The sequence below is a fragment of the Gallinula chloropus genome (assembly GCF_964237585.1).
Source record: "Gallinula chloropus genome assembly, chromosome: 11".
NCBI lineage: Eukaryota > Metazoa > Chordata > Aves > Gruiformes > Rallidae > Gallinula > Gallinula chloropus.
This window is the reverse complement of record NC_140096.1, coordinates 7579149-7600674: the sequence shown is the minus strand read 5'-3', so window position 1 is coordinate 7600674 and position 21526 is coordinate 7579149. Positions and strand designations below refer to the sequence as shown.

The 21526-nt window shown below is 41.1% G+C and overlaps 2 protein-coding genes across 2 annotated transcripts in view; one reads left to right on the top strand and one right to left on the bottom strand.

Annotated features, from left to right (window-relative positions):
• The window catches only part of TEX11 (testis expressed 11), a gene marked incomplete at its 3' end in the record, with an annotated part of 32551 nt that extends 14256 nt beyond the window's left edge, over positions 1–18295 (bottom strand). Inside the window, exons 1-15 of the mRNA XM_084269232.1 lie at positions 18249–18295; positions 18042–18154; positions 15545–15629; positions 14287–14366; positions 13796–13876; positions 13594–13713; positions 12082–12162; positions 9268–9353; positions 7854–7911; positions 6956–7051; positions 5335–5416; positions 3569–3647; positions 2685–2836; positions 1767–1852; positions 367–504 (exon numbers count right to left, since the gene is read on the bottom strand). Coding sequence (XP_084125358.1) covers positions 367–504; positions 1767–1852; positions 2685–2836; positions 3569–3647; positions 5335–5416; positions 6956–7051; positions 7854–7911; positions 9268–9353; positions 12082–12162; positions 13594–13713; positions 13796–13876; positions 14287–14366; positions 15545–15629; positions 18042–18154; positions 18249–18279 — 1368 coding nt within the window. The 5' untranslated portion in view covers positions 18280–18295. The remainder of the gene's footprint in view (positions 1–366; positions 505–1766; positions 1853–2684; positions 2837–3568; positions 3648–5334; positions 5417–6955; positions 7052–7853; positions 7912–9267; positions 9354–12081; positions 12163–13593; positions 13714–13795; positions 13877–14286; positions 14367–15544; positions 15630–18041; positions 18155–18248) is intronic.
• Positions 18296–18504: 209 nt separating this feature from the next.
• LOC311195801 (nuclear cap-binding protein subunit 2) lies at positions 18505–21264 on the top strand. The gene is made up of 4 exons (XM_084269229.1): positions 18505–18669; positions 18887–19068; positions 19715–19853; positions 20525–21264. The coding sequence occupies exons 1-4, from the start codon at positions 18583–18585 to the stop codon at positions 20621–20623; spliced, it is 507 nt and encodes a 168-aa protein (XP_084125355.1). The 5' UTR covers positions 18505–18582; the 3' UTR covers positions 20624–21264.
• The last annotated feature ends 262 nt before the right edge of the window (positions 21265–21526 follow it).

The following is a 21526-nucleotide window of genomic DNA, read 5'->3' as shown; positions in this document are numbered from 1 at the left end:
AAGAGTGCAGAAGGTGGCACCAAAGGTTGACAATGACCAGACTGAGGAAAAAGCCAATTCCTCAAAATTAGAGCTACAGAATCAGAAAGCAAGTAAAGCCCTGGGAATGGTGACAAAACACACTCCCTTCTGTCACTTGTAACTGTGAAGTTTAACACCTCCAAGCCAGGAGGCCTAGCTAGGTAAAGCAGGTGCACTTCTCTGCAGAAGTGAAGGCTAAAACACGATACTGAGAAGTTCCAGTGAGATGTCAGACATTTTTTCTGCCAGGGCTCATCCCAAAGCAAAAGAGGTACAATAACAAAGCTTAGAGCTATAAAACATTAATTAAATAAATAAATGTGCATACATATATATTCTATTTACCTTGTCAACTTGTTTCAGATGAAGATAGCAAGAAGCCATGTTTCTCTGCAGCTTAGCCAAGTTCTGATCTATCTGCCCGGGTGTGTAGAAGCTGACAGAATAATTGTACCAGTGAAGAGCTTCAGAATAGCTTTTTGCCTAGAGAACATTAAAAAAAAAAAGAAAAAAGAAAGAAGAAAGGGTCATAGGAAATGAAAGACTTAGGTAATGAACTATATTCTAGTATAACCCTTCCCCCAGAAAAGCAATCATTGCAGGTAATACTCATTAGGAGAACTGATGCTCTACCTATTCCTATTCTTCCCTTATTCTTACAGCCTTATTCAGAGATAGGACACTGGACCAAATGAGTCGTTCACCTGACCCAGAAAGTATATCCTTATGACTAAATACAAACCAGAAATATTATTTTAAAAAACTTTATCTCTTCATGACACTAAGCACCTGAAAACTACAAGAAAAAGACAAAAGTGCTTATCCCATTTCTTCTGCCAACCATGCTGTCAAGCTGAAGATGGCAGCCCCAACTACAGTCCTAACTTGGACAAAGAATTCTTTTTTTTTTTTAATAAGGAGGAAGGATACTATGTCATTAGCAAAACTCCTTCTTGACTTGCCTGGAAATTTTGTCAAGCTGAGCATAACTGTTGGCATAACTAAATTAAGTCAGTATAACTAGTTGCTACATTTGCCAAAAGTGTAGGCCACAAGTGATGAACTTTCACTTAGATATACTGAACTTTTGCTGAAGCCTTTCCCAGTTAAAAGAAGGCCCCATAGTTGGTTTAAAGTGGAAGATAAGGAGACTACAACTGTCAGCAGAGGCTTTTAGAATATATAGAAAAACAAGCATATGACAGAAATGCAAGAGTAGAACATGAACCTATCTTCTCCAAATACTGAAACAGTAAGAAGGCATCTGGTTTTGAATCACAGAACTTAGTTCATAGGCATTTGTACCAGAAGTATGTACAAGATACAATGTAATCATCCAAAGCTACTTTATATAGACTAAAAAGACATCTGATGTACAAATGGTAACACGTCTTGCTCCATAAAGCAAGAAGTGACCACCAGAGGGCAGGAACCGTAAAATAAACAGCTGTGTGTAAAGAATATTTTCAGGGTTTTGTACCCTCCCCATGACAGAGCCAGAGTGATGGGCTGCACAAGTGCCTTGGCTGTGCCCGTGTATGAACCTTGAGATGAGGGTACCTGAAACTCGATGCTGTAATGGAAAACAGCACCCAGCTGGATGAAAATAAAACTAGTGCAAACTGGAAGGGGGATCTTGGTAACAGCTTGCACTCTAACCAAAAGTAGCCATACTAAAGAGGTCAGAAAAAGCAGATCTTCATTTTCACTGATAGAAATAACAACACTACTGTTTGGTCCCAAACCTCGTAATGTTTGGCAGCTCTGTCCCACAAGATGATGTGCAGCTGGTTTAAGGCTTCAGGCAACAGCTGTTTCCCAGTATAATGACCTGAGAAGATATTGCAAATCATCACTTTACAAGTTTAAAGCAGCACACTGAGCAACACATAAGAACTATCTGAGAAAGACCATCCCATAACCTACAACAAAAAAACTGAAACAGCAACAGTTTCAGCCATGAGCCAGTGTTTCATATCCTACTTCTGGGTAAAAAAAAAAGCCCAAAACTAAAATCAACCAACCAACTCAACAACCTCACAACAAGAAGAAGAAACATAAAACAAAAAACCCAAACCAAACAAAAAAAACCCCCAAAAATTAACAAAAGCACCCTCCCTAAAAAGCCAACAACAAAAACCAACCCACAGTAGGTAAGAGAATAAATATATTCATGGTTGAATAATGTAAATGTGGCTCTTGCACCTAGCTCAATGCTATGTAAAATGCTGTCTGATTTTTAGATCTGGCAGTCAAAACACACTACAGTGCTACAGGTGCAAGAGTCCTGAAAAAGAAACTGTTATTCAGCTGCTCAAACAAGGACATCCAACCTGCTTTAACAACGACAAACAAAATCACACTGGGCTGAATGGAGGAACTGTGAACATTACACAGAACTGCTGATAAATGTTTCTAATCCCACGTATATCAGTCACACACAGCCCACACTAAGAAGGAGGAATTGTTCTAGCAAGTTAATTTAACCCTGAGCTTTATCACGACTGTCATTCATTATGGAAGCTGAGAGTTGCCATGCAGAAGGAACACAAGGAAAGCAGACACAAATAGAAAGAACGAGGACAATAAGGAAAAGCAAAAAACAGAATTCAAGACTTTAGCCAACTAAGTCCAGCAAACAGCAGCAAAAGATGGATACAGACCTATAATAATTTCTTCAACCTTTTGCTTAGCAAGCAGCTCCCTCTTATTCTGTAACAGGAACTCGATGTGGAGCAGGGCAATCTTTCCAAAGTCAGGTGAAGATTCAAATCGTTGAGGTACAGATTTCAGAAAGTCTAAACCAACTGATTCCCTATTCACACAGAAGCACTTTTAAGAGCCCATACAAGAAGAGCTGATAATTATCCATTCTAAAGAATAACATATTCACACCATACAGCTTGTACAGCATTAACACTGCTGGCAAGCTACCACACTGAGAGAGTGAGTCATGGTATGTATGAATTCACCACTTGTGCTGAATTAGCACACACTGGGTCCACAGTATTCACAAGAGAGTTTACTCCTCACAAAGAAAGAGTAAGAATTCACTGCAAGCTAGAAACACACACAGGTAATTATGATGGAGCACTCAACAGTGTGAAATTCCATTCTTCAATTTATTTTGCAGTGATTTGTTCATCCTTATTCTATTTTTCATGAGTCTAGGACTCTAAACTCTTTCATTCTGAGGGTTGGTTGGTGAGTATGGAAGAAAGATTTCAGTCAGGTAATTACAGACCCATATATATAATTCCATATATATATTAGAGCCATATAGGGAGAATCTTAAGCATTCAAAGTAAAGCTACAGCATTGCAAACTGCCACTGAACATTATTTCACACCCTGTTCTGCTGCTTCCACCATCTGTTACACCTTGCTACAGAAAAGAGAGGCTACCACTCAAAACTGTTCACCTACCTCTGTGAGTTTTTATTTAAAATAAAGCATTATTGTAGAATAGATGTTCTTCACTTATAAAAAAAAAAAAAACCTACAAAGAACAGGTATCATGTTCACCTCAAGTAGTGACACTTTCATACCTTCCATGTTCCAGCAGCAGTTTGGCAGTGTTCAAACAAAAGTCTAAAGACATCTCATGGTGCTGGAATTCCGCAACAGCTAGAGAGGAGACAATGCAGTTGAGACTATTTAACCAACGTAGACACTTGACTGCTTAATTTACATTTTACCTCTTACAGCCTCTTTGAAAACAAAAGAAAAAAAAAGTCAAAATAATAGTTCTAAACCAGAAAAGAATAAAACATCTCTATTGTGCTTTGACTTTCATTTTGCTGTACAGTTAAATCAGTACTACAGAAAGCTGACAGGCTGATAGCCTTGGAATTGTAGCTCGCTCTCTCTTTAAACAGGAACAGCACGAGCATTAGTTGCACAGACTTTTGCCTCAAGCTGCTTTCCATCAAAATGTCCCATCCTTATCCAACAGGAATCACTTAAGACTGGTGTCGCATTGCAATGGGAACTACTTAAGCCTAATGCTAATGGCATCAGCTGTTGAACTGACTGGTGCTGATAAATAAGTATCAGTTGTAGACCGCTCAGATAAAGTTTAAAAATTGCTAGACTGTGCTGATGGTTAATAAAAAGATTTATAGATTTGTACCCTGGACGAGATCAGAGAAGGAACACATAGGGACATGGTCGTAACAATTGTTAGGCGAAACCTTTCTAAGGCATCTGTGTAAAAGTGCACAATACAAGATATTACTCAAATGCCTAAAACTTAACAGGAACCTTCACTGGAAAGAGGAGTGTATGCACTCTTTTCTGCCAGCCATACAAAAGACAGACATCCACTCATTGATAAACCTGCTTGAAAAACCAACTGGAGTCTTAGTGCAACTAAATATAAGCAGAGTGTGTTTTGAGGGAGAGCACTACGGCTTCACAATTCAAACTGCAGAACTGGAGCCAACCATTGCACAGGTAAGTTCTGAGTAACTGTCCACCTGAAAGCTTGCTGAAATTCCCCAGCAGCAATGTGAACTGCACTTTCTACTCCTTCTAGACTGGCAGCATGCAGCGCTCTGCAAGAAATTCCTCAATTCATCCTACACTTACTTGCCCGAGCATTCATTATACATCTGATGCTGTCCAACCATGAAGAGTACAAAGCCTCTTTTCCTTAAGATTTCAGTATTTATGAAAATAAATTTCTCCTGATACATTAACCTTTCTATATTGAAGTCCCCCCAAAAAATTCTTCTCCTCTCAAGCCCATAGAAAAATCAGTTCTCTCCAAGAAGTTTGAGGAATAAGGAGAAAAGAGTTTCTATGCCCTAGCCAAGCCCTGGTAACACTGGTTTGTAACACCACACTTGATGTCTCCTGGACAAAACATGAAAAAACATGTAGAAAGAATAGAAATGCTTGACAAGCCTTTCTTTTCTGCTGACTGCATATGAGGCAATACACCTTCACACTTTTTGTGTAGCAATAGGCATATGTCTAAAATAAACCATACCTTCATAGTCTTACATTTTCACCGTCTTCATTCTAACAGGCTTCAGAGTCTTATTCCTTCTCGATTTCTAGCAAGTCTATTTAAGTCCTCAACAAAAATAAAATCATGCTTAATTCAAACTTAGATTAGCACGTGGTAACGCCTCTGTGAGCACTGACTACTATGTCTCACACTGCAAACCAGAATGACATTTAGCTAATGAAGATTCCTTTAAAACACATGAGAAAGGGATTTACTTTTTTCCTTTCTATCTATAGCTCAGGCCACCTTATTGGATATGAAGTCGTTACACCTCACTATGAAACCCATACAGAACTATACCTGAGTTGATATCTTCATCTGATGCTCCACTCTTAAGAAGAATTTTAACTTTCAAAAAAAACCCTGCTGGATGAAAATTCTCCTGCACAATGAAAAATAATACATTATTTGGACAGCTGTTTGTAGAATACGGATCCCATGAAGAGCTCAGCACATTCATAACACTGACAAACATCAGGAAATCACATATACTCCAGTGTCACCTTCAGTTCCATTTTAATGACTGAAAAATAGGCAGGCAACTGCTAGTATTTTCATGTAAGTGCAATGTGCATTTTAATATTTATTCTTATACTGCCATAAGACCATGAGGACAATGAAAGCAAAAGATACATGACTCTCATTTTACTGTGGCCCATTTCCAAAGCTTTTAAATAGAAGCTCAACAATACTGAATGACAGAAACATTTCATGCTTCTCTACTTGTGAATTGGCCAGATTACTCTGGAATTAATATAGATGGAATTCAAAGCAGCTAATAATAAGAAAAAATTTAGGAGAGAACAACAAAGGGACCAAATGGAAATAATGAAAACTGTACACTACAGCTCTTACTGAAACACTGCACATTTCAGGCTCTAAAATAAACATTTTCTTCTAGTCTTCTATACCCACATATAACAAAAATATAGATTATAAAAAATGACAAAACCTCTTTGCACCTCAGAATATTTTGTGAAAGTAAATAGAATAAAAATTGCACAGGGCTTATACACTGCAGTAGCATGTTATTTGAATTATTAAGAAACACTGCCTTTTATCCTGATCTCACAAGCACATGGATCGTGGTCTGGTTTTAAGAGAATGTAGAAAACTGAATTTTCATTTAAAACAGGATTTTATATTTAAAACTTGTTTTGTATTAAGCAGATAATGGAAATGTAGAAATGGTTAAAGACAAATGTAATTTTTGACATTTTAGTTACTCTAACTAACCTGAGGAGTTAGGAGCACAAAATTAATTCAAATCTTTGTTTGAGAAATGAAAATTGTACAAGAGCAAGAGACCTCAATGTAGTGACTGCTTAGAAACATAGGAACTTTCCTCAGGGTAGCTGGAATGCTCATTTTTCAAGTTCCCACAAGAAATAGAATCATCTTAATAAAGTGCAACAGCTAAACTAATTCTTTGAAATAAGACTGATGTAGCTGGCTACAGAGCTTTCAAAACTGAACTCTGGGGCTTGCTCAAACATTTGTACAGATAATTAGATGGGGACTCAAAATGCAGTATAGACACATCCATTACAAATAACCCAAAGCAAGGTGTAAGGTCTGCTGCATAAAAAGCCAGCTATTCTATATCTCAGGTAGGCCACATTGTAGTTTATTCTGTTTGTACCAGAATACGTGCCAGAGAAATTTTAGTCATATCATTACCAAAGGACTATTAAATGACATGAGTCAGAAAGACAGCTCTATATCTATATGCAAAGACGTATTTCTCTATAAAAAAGCTGAGAACACCAAAACATACTTATGAGCATGAAAACCAAAGCAAAATCGCCTCCATCTGACATCAGGGATAATACACCGATGATTAATGCAGTCCGTATTATTATGCTAATAAATGCCTGAGTTTCAGCTACTGCACACCAGAAATCCAGTAAAACATTACTACCTGATTTGCCAAGCTAATAGCTCTCAATGCCTTGTCAAGATACAGACTGCAATCCCACTCGAAATAGGCTGTAGCTAACAATCGCAGCACTTTCGCCTGGAAAGAAGAAACATGACATTTAAACAGTCTGAAGAGCAGTGAAATAGCCACACATGGACATACATATGAATACAGAAGACTTTTAATTTTAATTCATGAAAAGTAAAAGCTCTCTGAGTCAAAAGAATGCAGGCCTGATATCAGACATATAAAGTGACTGCTCAGCTCTGAAGCGTACCCAGCCTTCAGCACTGCAATCCACACAGGCCACGAATCAGCTAGAGTGCAGAGAACAGAAGGGTGGCAGGGAAAGTCAGAGATCTGGAAAAACAGAATGAAAGAAGTTGAAGGAACTGGAAGTACACACTTCACTGAGAGACAAAAAAAAGGAACACAAAAAGGAACACAAAGACATACATGATAAAGGCCTTCAAATAGAGAAATGATTTCTATAAAGAGGAAGAGATTAAATTCTCCATATCCAGTGTGAGTAGTTAAAAGGAGACAGACAAACATCTATCAGAAATTACACAGATGTAACTGATGATACCTTACAAGAAGAGGGAGAAGGGAAACAAGATGGCCTTTCAGGGTCTGCTTCAGCCTTGCTTTCTACAATTTAATTTCTGTGAAACAGTAGATTGAAGTGTGATTTAAGGGCATGCATCAGTGATTGAAGCCTCTGAGTAACACTCAAAAGTAACTCAGCCTGCAACTTTGCCAAACTTCTTAGCAGACAGTATTAAAGAGGAGGCCAAAGGATCACTGGGCACTTCTGGCACAGCAGTGGCAGATAAGAAGTGGAGTCAGGTTAACAAAATCCTTCTATTTGTAAACCAGCAATTTCTCTATTCCTTACCTGCATTTCTTTGCCAACAGAGTATTTCTTGTCCATCTTTCCAATGTCATAACTCTGGCTATCAATTGTAAGTGAAAGTTAGAATTAAATGGGATGACAGAGATAAATTCAGCCAGTCTTCTGGCATGTGCAACATTTTCATCCTTTCGTATCATACAGGAGTTGTTTCTGTGAGAATTTGCCAAACAGAGCCAATGCCAGCCAGCTCCAGGACTGACCCACTGCTGGCCAAGGCAGAGCCCACCGGTGACAGTGACAGCACCTCCGTGGTAACATAACTAGTTAAAAAGAAAAATAAAACCCACCACAACAAAAATCCCACAAACTAGGAGGACCATTTACAGCTTGAAGGGAGGATGGATTGAAAGCAGCCCTGAGGAGAAGGACATGGGGGTGTCAGTGGATGAGAATCTCAACACAAGCTGGCAATGTATACTTGCAGCTCAGGAAGGCAACTGTATCCTGGGCATCATCAAAACCAGTGTGACCAGCAGGTCAAGGGAAGTGACTCTATGATATCATTCTGATTTGTTTCCTAATCTAATACATTCTCAGCACAGGGACACTTTACTCACTAGATGGAGCTACATCTTTCTCCATATAATTATTTGAACTTTGCAAAGATTTGCTTCTTCCTCAAATTTTGTCATAAGGATTCAATATTGAATTTTCCACAAGTATAAAATATAAAATAATCTCCAAAGCACCATCTGAAATTAACTCTTAATAATTTCTACTAATCCACTCTGACAATGTATATGGCCATAACTATTCTGAATTAATGTTGCCATTCATTTTCTTCTGACTACTTAAAAGAAATAAAACCAAATTTTCAGAGCTGAGGCTGTGACCTTGCATGAGGATGCTCTTCCCAACAGCCTACATTTTTCTTTCTTAGTAGTAAAACACTTATTTGGATACTACCCAAACCACTTCTTAACTATTCCTTTTTCACCTTGATGTTTGTCTCTTTCATCAGTCAAGGACTTGCTCCCAATGAAGCACCTCCTTTACGGGAAATTCAAATACTGGTTAAAACAAATCCATTTAAAACTGGTCAGAAGAATTTTTCTACTCCTTTCCGAAGCTTTCAAATCCCTTCACTATGCTATATGAATGGCAAAAGAAGTGGGAACAGCATTCTCATAAAAATAATGTAACTGGAAGAAGCGTTAGGGAGAGAATGGACAAAAGCCATGGAAACACAATTTATGTCTAATGATATTAAAACTGTGAAAGCAGATAAATGTTAAGCAGAGCAAGACAGTCACTAAGGATCTGGTCAGCTAATTTGGTTCAGCTAAAATCCTATATTCTCACATTTTTAATTAAACTTCTACTTTCTCTTGTTCCCCCTCTCCTTCACAAGTATTTGTACTTCTCAAAACCAGGCTTTTCTGTTTGCCTTCATTACCTGAGCCAGAAGGAGCTCTGCTCATACTTCTTCCATTCATAGGTTTCCACTCCAAAATTGTAACAGAGGATGGAGAGGTAACACGCCTGCAATAGAAGACTCCTGCTTCTACACTGTTCTTGTAGGAACATCATTGGATCTATGGCATTACAGCCACCAGTTCTTTAAAATGCATTTTACTTTGAAGATTTATCCACTGTTATCACTTCTGACCTTATACAAGGGGATACTGAACATGACTAAAAGGGAAACATAATTGTCTGGGAAAGTGAAGCATGATTAACAAATCCAGGACGTGCAAAACAGCAAGATTCTTGAAACACATGAAGGATCCCAAGAAATTATGGTGAAAAGACTAGAACTGTGTAAAGTACATAATAAAAATTAGAATTTGAGAGAAAATTGGAATATTACAACTTAATTTTTACAGAAAAAGGTTTTACATAGTTAAAAGCCTTTACCTCTCCCATGGTGGCTTCTTCCCTGCATGCCTCTTTGGGGTTAAAAAAGGACTATCCACATTACAGGTTTCATGAGAAATCTGTTTTTGAAAGCTTAGTTATTCAAAGCACTGCTGCTTTCTGCTCTATCAGTCAGGCCTGACAATATCTGTTCATAACAACTTGTCTTTCCTTTGAAATGATTTGCAGCTGTCGTATGTTATTCAAGGAAAGGACAGAAAAGTCATTTTATATGCTAACAGGCTGCCAATATTTACATCCATTTTCCCTTTTCAAAGTATAAATGATGTTTCTTGCAAGTGACTATAGATTTCAAATCCTCAAGCGAGAAGAAGAGGTGTAGCACATCTTGTTTCAAATGCATTGTTTATCTCTTCACAATCCAGAGACAAAAGCACAGATTCAGTGTTTGTGAACAAAGAGGGGGGAAAAGTCAGGATTTAAACCCCTTATTTTTCAGAAGTTCATTTGTGAATGTTTTCTTTCCAGAACAGTAAGTTTACTGTAGTTTCAGGGCTTCATGCAAAGTGTTTAGCATAACACTGCAGGCATACTGTGCCAGACCTCAGTCACTTGCACACTTGGAAAAGAGGTACTTCAAAGGAAAATTAAAGTATTATTTCAGTGAATGACTGTTCCAGGCATTGAGTGTAACACTAAATATCCCCATAAACCTGACACTTCTTTGAACAAGTGTTTGGAACAATTCTAGTATTTCTCCCTGCAGGGCGAGAGTTTCCAGTTATGGTTCATAGGCCACTGATGGACCAGAAGCTGCAAATCTTCTCCAGCTTATCTGCAGTACCAGGTATTACCATAATATGTACTATCTCATATTGCAATACATGATATGTAATATAATTTCCCAAGAGGGAATGGCTGCAAGTTGTGCCAGGGAAGGTTCAGGTTGGAAACGAGGAGAAATTTCTTCCCAGAAGCGGTTGGCCATTGGAACAGGTTGCCCAGGGAGGTGGTGGAGTCACCATCCCTCAGGGTGTTCAAGGAAAGGTTGGGTGAGGTACTTAGGGACATGGTTTAGTGAGTAATATATGTGGTAGGGGAACGGTTGGGCTAGATGATCTTGGAGGTGTTTTCCAGCCTTAATGACTTTATGATTCACCTATAACGCAACAATCGCCTTGTGATACTCTGCAAGTGCTATCTGGTGCAGTGGGAGCCTCGAAGAGTTAAGGACTGACAGCAACCCAGTGCTCCAAAAGTCCTGAAGGCACTCAGCAGTCACCAGCTCTTTCCTTTCTTCTGTTTAAATACCACTTTTTAAACCAGAAGTAAATTGTATTTCTCATACCAGAAACCTTTGCCATGCCTGCGTCAGTGCTGCTGGGTTGTGAAGGGCACTTGTCATGAGAAGTTTAATATTATTTAATGGAGTTTAAGCAGAAATGTTGAAATTAATTTAAAATGGCATGAGGAACAGTAATGCAAAGATCACCATGAATCGTTGAAAATGCTCACTGGGAAAAGCTCTGCTCTCATGAATCAAATCAAAACTAGACCCCAGCAACTGAGTCGCTCAGATGCACTGAACAAGGCCAGTGGATCACACAAAACAATTTAATATTGGTTGGAGTTTAATTGATTAAAAACCCAATTAAGCTCCAACCTTATTTCCCAAGCTTCCCTTTCAGAATTTACATCCATCCCTTTGAATTTTATTACCTGTGCCACAGAGACAAGAACAAAATCTTCCCTAAATTTTGGGAAAACATTAAAGTAAGCACATGAATGTGGAGAAGTTTATTCCAAAGTAAAAACAGTAGACTTTTATCTTTGCAAATGAAGAATTAAGCCTGCATATGATAGAGTTGCTTTTCTTTGGACACTGTTTTGTGACACGAACCATAGTTCAGTACAAGGGGAAGCCTCATAGCTCTACAGCTTTGTGAAGATAAAAGATTAGTGCTGAGGGTTGTGATAAAATCGCACACAAAAACCTTAGTAACTCAGTTCTCATTCCATCTGCTTCCCAACAAAAGTTCACATGGGTACAAGTGAAAAAGTATACAAGATCAAGATATAAAATGCAGCTGGTTCTGTAGAAGAGTAGGTGGCATATTCAATTTAGAAAACTTTTTGCCTTGCTTGCTGATTTGCTTTCTCTCATTCTTCAGGAATGAGAAACAAGGACAAAAAGAACTTTGAATAAAACCTCCTGCTTTTTTCATGCAAAACTGTTAGGAAGAAAATCTCAAAGAAGCAAACAACCACAGAAGAGATACACAGCTCCGAGTACTTTTCAAAATGTTATGTGGCATATGTCATTCTTTAACATACAGAAAGGAAAGCAGATTTTCAAAGTCTGGAATTATAAAGAGAGGATGATTTCACTTACCTCTTTTGGCAATTTCATCAACATCTCTTTGCAGCGCTGCACACACATCATCGCCTTCTGAAAATCCCCTTGAGCAACTGCCTAAGAAAGCAATAGAGTATGCCAACGAACTGCTAATGAGCAACTTGCCGTTAAAATTCATTAGAAGACTGATTCTCTAAAATAGGACTTGGGTTTCTTTCAAATTCAGTAAAGTTAGATTTGGGATTAGATATCTCTCCTTACAGAGCCACAGTAATTCTGTATATCTCTATATATTGCCAGATGATAAAGTCATCCAGAAAAACTCTGCAGTCCTTATGAAGTGTGAAAAGACCAGATGCATGGGACAAGTTCATTCAGATGTTAAGATGATACAAAGATTCAGCAAGTCTTATACAACCTCTCCAGTAATTTAAGGTTCTCTTTTGTCTCCATGATCAAATTAAAAATTCTGGTCCCTGTCTTGGCCTGTTTAGGGAAGCTCTTCAGAATTTTCCATAGTATCCCCCTTCTAGAAACTAAGGTCAGTGTTATCAACAAATGCAGGCAGCTAAATTTTTCTCATACGTACCCTTGTATGTCTGCAATGCTCAATAGCATTGATAAAGTACTCAGTCAGGCACAATACCCTACAAAACTGAGAATTTCTAAATGACATGCTCCAAATTGCTGTCATTTGTGGTTTTGATCACCTAGAAAACCTTTAGCACTTTTTCAGACTTCTCTCATATTGCACTAATTACCACCATGACTCTTACCTGATTGTATGATGCCATAAAATACCAAACATCACAGATCTTGCTAGTTTCAGATCTTGTAAATTTATACTGATTCTCCCAGTGTTTAAAGGTTTTAAATGTGAAAAGCAGTATATATGAGATCATGTAAGAGGGGGCATCCATATACAAAAAGATCTCTGCCTGATGGCATACACAATTAATAGCTTTGATGATGAGTTTGCAGAGTCATGAGAGTTTTAAGTTACAGAAGACTTGCCACATGTGGATAATAATATCTACTTGTTAGCTATGAAGCTCGGCTGTTTGCAGCCACGATGAATACTACCTTCATATACCTTCAATCAGTCTAACCACCAATACTAGCACAGTACAATGACCGTTCTGAAGTGCTGTGCCCATGTCATACAAATGCAGTTTGTGGTACCCAGGGTCTACACCAGTCCTTGTGCAGTGAAGCACAGGAGACCTTTGGAACTGACACATTTATGATTCAAAAAGGTAGCTGTTTGTTTTATAAACAGTCACACTAGCCAAATCATGGAGCAAAAATCTGAACCAGAATACACAAACACCACAGCAGAAAATGATTGTGATAAATTAGGCAAATTAAAAATGATTAAATGATTGCAACACTGAATGCAAACACGAGATCTGCTATCGTACATCTAGGTGAAGGAAATATATCCCTCAGCAAGTCTTCAATGCCAAGCATTCATACATTTAATAACTGGGCCAGAGTTTCCCTTTATACCTCTAGTGACTTATAAGGAAAACTGTGAAGAACACATACTGATTCAGCCTGATAAGACAGTACTTTGAAGAGGTTTTTCTCCACATCAGCTTTGTGCATGCGAATATTTGCTTCATCATTGGTCTCCTTAAGTAACTTTGCATACAGTTTTTCTGTGCTCTGGAAAACAAAGTGTAGGCATCACCCATGGAACTTACATATAGGTGTGTTTATAAGAAATTTAAACTGGAAAAGAACTTACACACATAGCAATCTCTAGAAATCCATCAGCAAGATCAGCTTTTCCAATATCTATCCAGCTTTTCCCAGTCTTCATACACATCTGAAGGAGAAAATAAGTGCTCTGTGAAAATAGTCACTTTGGGGAAAGGCAATGTGAGATCTCATCTTGTTGATGCATATATCTAACATATGAGAGGGGTATTTCAGCTCTTCAATTTCTGACAAGCGCCTCTCATGTCTGAATGAAAGCCTTAACACTTAGATACAGCATATGACTTATGAATATGCTGCTCATATCACACTTTACCATACGACAAAGACATGCTGCTAACTGCATTGTCCAGAAACTCCTTAAGTGCACAGGCAGGTATGGCTCCTCCTTCTGCCTGCACATTCCCCAGAATGACAGGCATATCTCACTCCTTTTCCAAAACAAGTATAATGGGGTTTGAAGGTTTCCCTTGGTCATCAACTGTACTTCACTGCTCACCCACCATTAATTAGCCTTACCAAGATCTGTCTTCGGATGGTTCCTTCCGGAGGATCAGCGCCTTCGCAAAGGCACACCAGTTTGCAAGCAACAAACCGTACTGCAAGAAAGCAGAGCAAACATCTGTGAGTTCCTTTTTTATTATTTAAAGAAAGCCAGGCCCTGCTGTATCCAAAAGACTGCTTCCCATTTCCATTTTAAATTACAAGAGAAGACAAATTTGAAAGCTCCAGGAGTCAAAGCAGCCTGAACTTTAGCCAAGCTGCTTAAAAATGCTTTTTAGGCAGTGAGGGGGGAAAAAAAAAAAAAGGAAATTCTCATCAAAATACCTATTAAACACTTCATAGTGAGTTTAAGTTAAATACATGTGTATTCAAAGACTTAATTACAATGCTGGCACTTACAGTAACATGTCTTGAGAGCCTCAAATAGCCTTCAGCAAAACAAGAAAACAAAGTTTAATAATCTTTAGTTTCAAAGTAAAAAACAAAAGTATTTGCAGGCCTTCCTTACACATCAGGGATGGAAAAGACACCACTTCATGTATTTAAAATAGCCTCTCCCTGGCCCTTCAGCTGTGATACAAGATCTGAGAACATTACACTCAATTACTGCTTATTTTGTGTAAACTTAGCCTTTTCCCTTCACCTGATATAATTTATATGATGCAGATTATATGTAATTTTGACTATAATCCCTCAAGAGAAAAATGTAGGCCAGATATTGCAATCCTGCAGAACCACATAAAGAACAGGCTGAGAAGAAAAAGCTTGCTTCTGCTTTCCCCTAGCTCCGCTCCTGGCTTGAAGCAGACCCACAAGCTGCATACCTGGCTAAAGCAGGCAAGTAAAAAACAGGATTTAGAATTTTTCAGTATATAAACATTGACAACAGAGATAAATTAAAGAAAAAATCTTACTTGATATAAATTAAATGACAAATGGTCTAAAATTTACCTCTATGTTATTTCTATATATTTTTAGATTAAAACCATAGCATTAGAAGGCAAGTATCAGCTTCCTTTCTTCACATCACCTCTTTGCCAATTCTCTGGCATGGAAAGGGGGAGTGTAAGAATGGCTACACTGATTCTATATCACAAGAGATCCCTATTACACAAGGATGCTCCTTCCTGAACTGTTTATACAAGCCTGGCTGGGTATTTTCTTCTGTCTACAACGATCCAAACAAACCTACACCACTACATACATGCCAGTCAGTAGAGTTTTCCCCAGATCACACAAAACATGTTTAGGAGGGTCCAGAAGGTATACATACGCTTTGCTCTCTGCTCATCACTGAGAACAGAACCCATGTGTTTGGTCACTGCCCAGTTCCACAGACTTATTGCACTCTCTTCGACCTGAGGAGGAGAATTCTGTTAAGATTTAATTTTGTCCTGGATTTGGGTCACACTAAAATTTACTACTAGAAAAGGAACCAGCTTTCATGTGTATCACAGCAATGACCTGTCCACGTATCTGTGCAGCTTCCTTTTACACTGGTGCCAAAGGTGTGAGTTTTCCACTAAATGGTTACATGACCCCACAGGGAGATCTGGGATAGTGACCTGAAACCAGGCGTGCTGGATGGACCATGTAGCACTTCTTCAGCTGAAAATATGGATCATTTCTTTCCTATAGATCCATTTTTTCAGTAACACTTTAAGCAGCTGGCAGGAAGCACATCATCTTTTCAGAAGTGTATTTCATAAAGATATATTCAGTCTTATAAAAATACTTTCACGTGTTCTAAAAACATGAGAGCACTTCTAAGGTGAAGCAAGGTAAGAAAGAAGGTAACTCTCTAAATCCAAGGCTGACAAGGCTCGAAACTAAAATGAACTAATTAATCCTATGAGCAATAGCACATGTGTGTCACATCATCCATGACTGCCTTCAGCTCCAATCTGAAGATATGCATAACATAAAATTCTGTAAATAAAGTGTTGGACTTCAGAACATACCAAATATGTTTCTAAACAAATCCCATTAGGCGTTCATATTACTGGAATGTCCTAACCTATGTTTCCACCAAGTCCTTTTCCAAACTTGACAAACCATGACATCACTTACCCTATCCATCTGGGATAAGGTTTTCTCACAAACACTCATAAATACAGAATTTGTGCATTAGGACATCACCATGTCCAAAATACAACTGATTCACCCGTAGATGTCAGAATACATTATGTAAATTTTAAACAGATAGAGAAAAACATGAAGGAATTGGAAAACAGCTGAAAGAATTCTATCAGGTTTGAAAAAATACCTATAGCAAGGCTTCACCTCTTTTGCCTATCAAAAAGAAAGTATAATTTATCTAAACACTTCCACCAGGAAACTTCTGACATGAGCAAATACAGAACAAGGGTCATTGACTACACACTTGTTAAAAAGATAATGCAGTTCTACACCAAGTCAACAAGCTCCTTTAACAACCCACTTTGTAGGGCTGTACTTTCCATCACATCAAATCCTAGTTTCCATGGCAGATTTTGGCTACAAATACACTCCAGCCTAACAAGAAGGCATTTTATGGCCCCTTTTATTGAAGGGATTAGATTATAAATGAATGATTTCTCCTTTCTTTAAAAACAATTTAGCCCAACTGATTCAGGAAGAATGGAAGGATGACAGTTTTATGGTCCTGAATTTCTTTACAGACTGCACTAGGCATACTTTCTGCTCTTACACTTGCTAATCTATCTTGCTCCTTGTCACAAATTTAGGACTTTGAAAATCAGTCTTCCTTAGATGATAATCGCTATGAGAAAAGTCCCTCTTCAAATGACAATTTTGGAGGAAAAGGTTGGGTGGTATTTCAGCTGGTCTTGTTTTTATTCCAGATTCACATTTTTCTCACCAGCCTTCTTCTTCAAAAACATCTTCTAAAGTAGAAGCTCACTACTTTATAAGCACTCCTCCAGAAGAAATACACAGAAGGGAAAAAATTAATTAAAAACATTATAAACAAGAGCCTCATTCACTTTTGTAATGTATGAAAAAAAGAGTACCTCCCACTCTATTATTATGTACTGTGTTTACCAGGCAGTTCAAACAAGCTCGCTTTTCTTCCTCCAGTATCTACCATCACTATCAGAATCCACGTGTGCCAAACTCAATGCATCAGCACTCTATGCTTGCATTTTTACTTGAAATTACAATTAGATACTACTGGAAAGTTGAAATAATAGTAACTTTTCCCATTATGATGCACACTTTTATATCTGGGATCAGCATTCTGCATGGGCTTTTTTAACGTAACATTCTCCATCCTAGTTTGGACTTGCATGCTATTGGGTTACTAGATGCAAACCAAAGCTTTATTTACATTCCAGTGTTGCTTAGCTAAACGTTTAGCTTTACCACAGAAGACAAGAAGAGGAAATGGCACCCAGTTACACCAGGGGAGGTTTAGATTGGATATTAGGAAAAGCTTCTTCACAGAGAGGGCTGTTAGGCACTGGAACGGGCTGCCCAGGGAAGCAGTGGAGTCTCCATTCCTAGAGGTATTTAAAAGAAGGTCAGATGAGGTGCTGAGGGGCACAGTTTAGTGAACGGCAGACTAGGATGATGGCTGGACTAATACAAAGGGTCCCTTCTCAACCAAGGCAACTGCATTATCCTATAAAGCAAGAGCACGTGCGCAGGGAGCTGCTGAAACCGCAGCCACCAACCTGTGCAAGGGCTTCAGCACGGTCTGAAGCACACGGCAACTGCGTTTCCTCAGGCGGGCTGGAGAGAGCCACCGAGCCGGGAAGCCGGGGCTCTGCCTCAGCTGCCCTCCCGCTCTCCTCAGGGACGCTCCCCGCCGCCTGGAACAGCTCCTCGGTGAGGGCGGCGATGCGGGACAGGATCTCCTCCGTCACCAACTCCCGCACCAGCCCTGTAAGACAGTACAAGGGTAGAACGAGCTACAACCCGCCAACAGGCCCGAGCGCTGAGGGGAAGGGGAGCCCTCGCCTCACAGCGAGCAGTACCTCCCATCGCCACCAACCGCGCCTCAGCCATCGCCACACACACCCCACCCAGCCCAGGCGGCTCCGAGAGAGGGAAAACCACCCCCGCGCATGCGCACTACGCCCCCGGCGCGCACGCCGCCGCGGAGCATGCTGGGCCCAGCGCTGGCGCCGGTTCCGCGCGCCGATTGGCTGGCCGGAGTTCCCGCCTCCTTTCCCCGCCCCGAGCGACGGGCGCCGGAGCCAATCGGGCGGCGCGGCCGATCGGTGGCTCCTCTCGCTGCCCGGTGGGCGCCGCCGTTGCTGCTGTTCTGGAAGGATCGCGGGAACGGGGGCCCGGTCCGGCTCAGGCGAGATGTCGGGGCTGCTCCACACCACGCTGAGCGGGCTCAACAGCGACTCCTACTGCGAGATCAGCCAGTACCGCGACCAGCACTTCCGGGTGCGCCCAGCGGCCGGGCTGGAGGCGCGGGGGTGCGGGCGGCGGGCCCCGGCCGGGGGCGGGGTGGTGGAGCGGGGAGGCCTGTTGCCGGGCCGAGGCCGCGGCGAACGGGAGGGCACCGCGTCTGTGGGGCGGCGGGAGGCGCCCGGCGGGGCCTGGAGGCGGGAGCGGGGCGGCGGAGGCGCTCACCGGGCTGCGCGCTCCCCTCTGCTCGCAGGGCAGCAGGCAGCTGCAGGAGAAGTCCCTGAAGATCTCCTCGACGCTCTACGTGGGCAACCTGTCCTTCTACACCACCGAGGAGCAGATCCAGGAGCTCTTCTCCAAGTGTGGGGACGTCAAGCGGATCGTCATGGGGCTGGACAAGATCAAGAAAACCCCCTGCGGCTTCTGCTTCGTCGAGTATCCTTCCCGGTGTCCAGCTGCTGGCAGCCCACGTGTGGTTGCCACCGTTAGTTCCTCTCCACGCAGCAGAATGAGCCAAGGAGTGATAGGCAGGCGCTTCCCCTGCTGCTCCTGAGCTTGCTTCTTCCCCGTCATCACTTTAATTAGGAGACAGACTGTCTCACAGAGCACATCTTCACTTTCTCACCTTCCCACCTGAACGGAGCAGCAGAATAATCTGCAGCAGTGTTCCCAAGCAGGGGCTGCACACTTGTGCAAGTTGTGCCGTGCCTTTGCAAAGCTTTCCTGTGAGGCCTGCCCCTCTTGTTCAAACTCAGCCAGGTTTTATGTAGCATATAAAGGCATATTGCAGATTTCTTGCTTTTAGCAAGCTGTTTGTTTCATCTCCTTGTGAAGTAGATGATCCAGAGCTACTTCTCTCTGCAGGTACTAACATTAAAGTCCAAAATCCTTTCTGAGCAGCAGCTGGTTTTGGCTTGGATTTATGTGGGCACAGGTTTTGAGGCCATATAGAAGAGCAGGAGGAGTAAGAGGGGCTGGAAGGCAGGGGTTTTCTACTTCTCAGATACAATGGTTATCTTTCTTTTATTTTTTCTGTAGCCAACAAAAGAGCAGGCTTAGTTCTCCTTACAGTATGCTTCAGATACTACACGAGAGCAGATGCCGAGCACGCGATGCGGTTTATCAACGGCACGCGGCTGGATGACCGCATCATTCGGACTGACTGGGACGCAGGCTTTAAGGAGGGGCGGCAGTACGGAAGAGGAAAGACTGGAGGACAGGTACAGATAACACCAGTTTGCACTTTGAATTTCACACACACACCCACCCCCGAGACTGCATACTGCTTCTCTAGTTGTGCAGATCAGCGCATAGGCGGTAAGGACTTGATAACGAACCTCAGCCATTCCCCAGTTGTTTTGATAACTGGTGCAAAAGGTGGGAATAGAACTTAAGGCCCTTTCTGTCTAGGACTCCAGAATACCTGCAATCCAAGTTAGTAACCTTAAAATCATGCAGAATTTGGACGGATGGGTGCAGTGTAGCTGCTAGGCCAGTCTCATGATGCAGTAGTTTGCACCAGTGCAAACATAAGGTTCCGTTGTGGATTTTCAGGGCAGAAGGGAGAAAATGTTCTGGAGGCCAAGCCTGGCAATCCAGAAAACAGAACTAATGAAAATACTGAATGAAAATACTTTGGGATATTTCTTCCTTCTTATCTAAAAGGACCTCAGCCATCAGATAGATCCTCATTTGTCATTTTTGTCACCATTGCCACCTTTGTCACCATTGCCACCTTTCTGCTTGATTATTTGAAGAGCTTTCAAGTTAATCAAAGTGTTTGTCATCCTGAGCTTGTAACCCAACCTCACTGACCAAGGAGGGGATGATGAAGCTTAGCAGGAGACAGGCAGTGCAGGGTACTAATGTCTGTGTTACTGCTGTGCCCCAGGTGCGAGATGAGTACCGGACAGACTACGATGTGGGAAGAGGTGGCTTTGGGAAGATCATTCAGATGCAGAAGGCAAATCATCAGTCTGCCGTCTATTAATTGCCTCGTGAGTCCTAGCTCACATCCTTCCAGAACTAGCCCTGTTCTCGCATTTTGGAGTAGAGACTGAGATCCAAATTCCTGCAAAAGGTGACCCTCCTTAGACTGTGAATGTACATTCATTCCACCTGTCTTCAGGGCTAGAGAGGATGTTCTGTGCTGATCCAGGACAACAAGGTGGGGAGGGTGGGGAAAGGACAGCTCTGCAGGATTTTGGGTAAGAAGAAATGCAGCATGTCACACACTTTGTGCTATGACATAACTTTTCATGTTGCAGCTAAGCAGGTGGCTTCCTCCAAGCTGTGACTACAGCTGTGGTTGCTCTCAAATGGAACTTCTTAAAATCTTACCACCATCTGAGCTCTTCGGGTACCTGGGCACCCTGTGAGGATGCACAAGAGATTCAAGTTTCTAACTTAGAGCCTCATCCACCTTCATCTAAACAGTAATACTGTTTTCTGAGAGGTGGAACAACGTCTTCTGGAGGTGCTTGCCTGCACATCTAGCCCAGGGGTTGTTCAGGGCCTGCAGAGCATTTCTCTTTATGGTACCCCCAGTGCTGCCTGGCTTTTTAGACTCTCACTGTTCAGTGTGATTTTTGTTAGAAGTTTCTTTTAATTTTTTTAAATAAACAATTGTATTTGGTCTGGCTGAGAATGAGTCATTTTCCTCAGGCAGCCCTCACAGAGCTGCACTGGGGATCAGTCGCTGGAAAGGCGTTGATAACACACCAGTGCTGTGGCTACTGCTGAGCAGTGCTTCCAAGGCTGTCTCTCTGGCTTTGCCCCTCACCCAGTAGGCTGGAGTGGACAAGATATTGGGAAGGGACAGAGCTGACCCAAACTGACCTAAGGGATATTCACAGAAGCACAGGGGTTGGAAGGGACCTCAGGAGGTCATCAG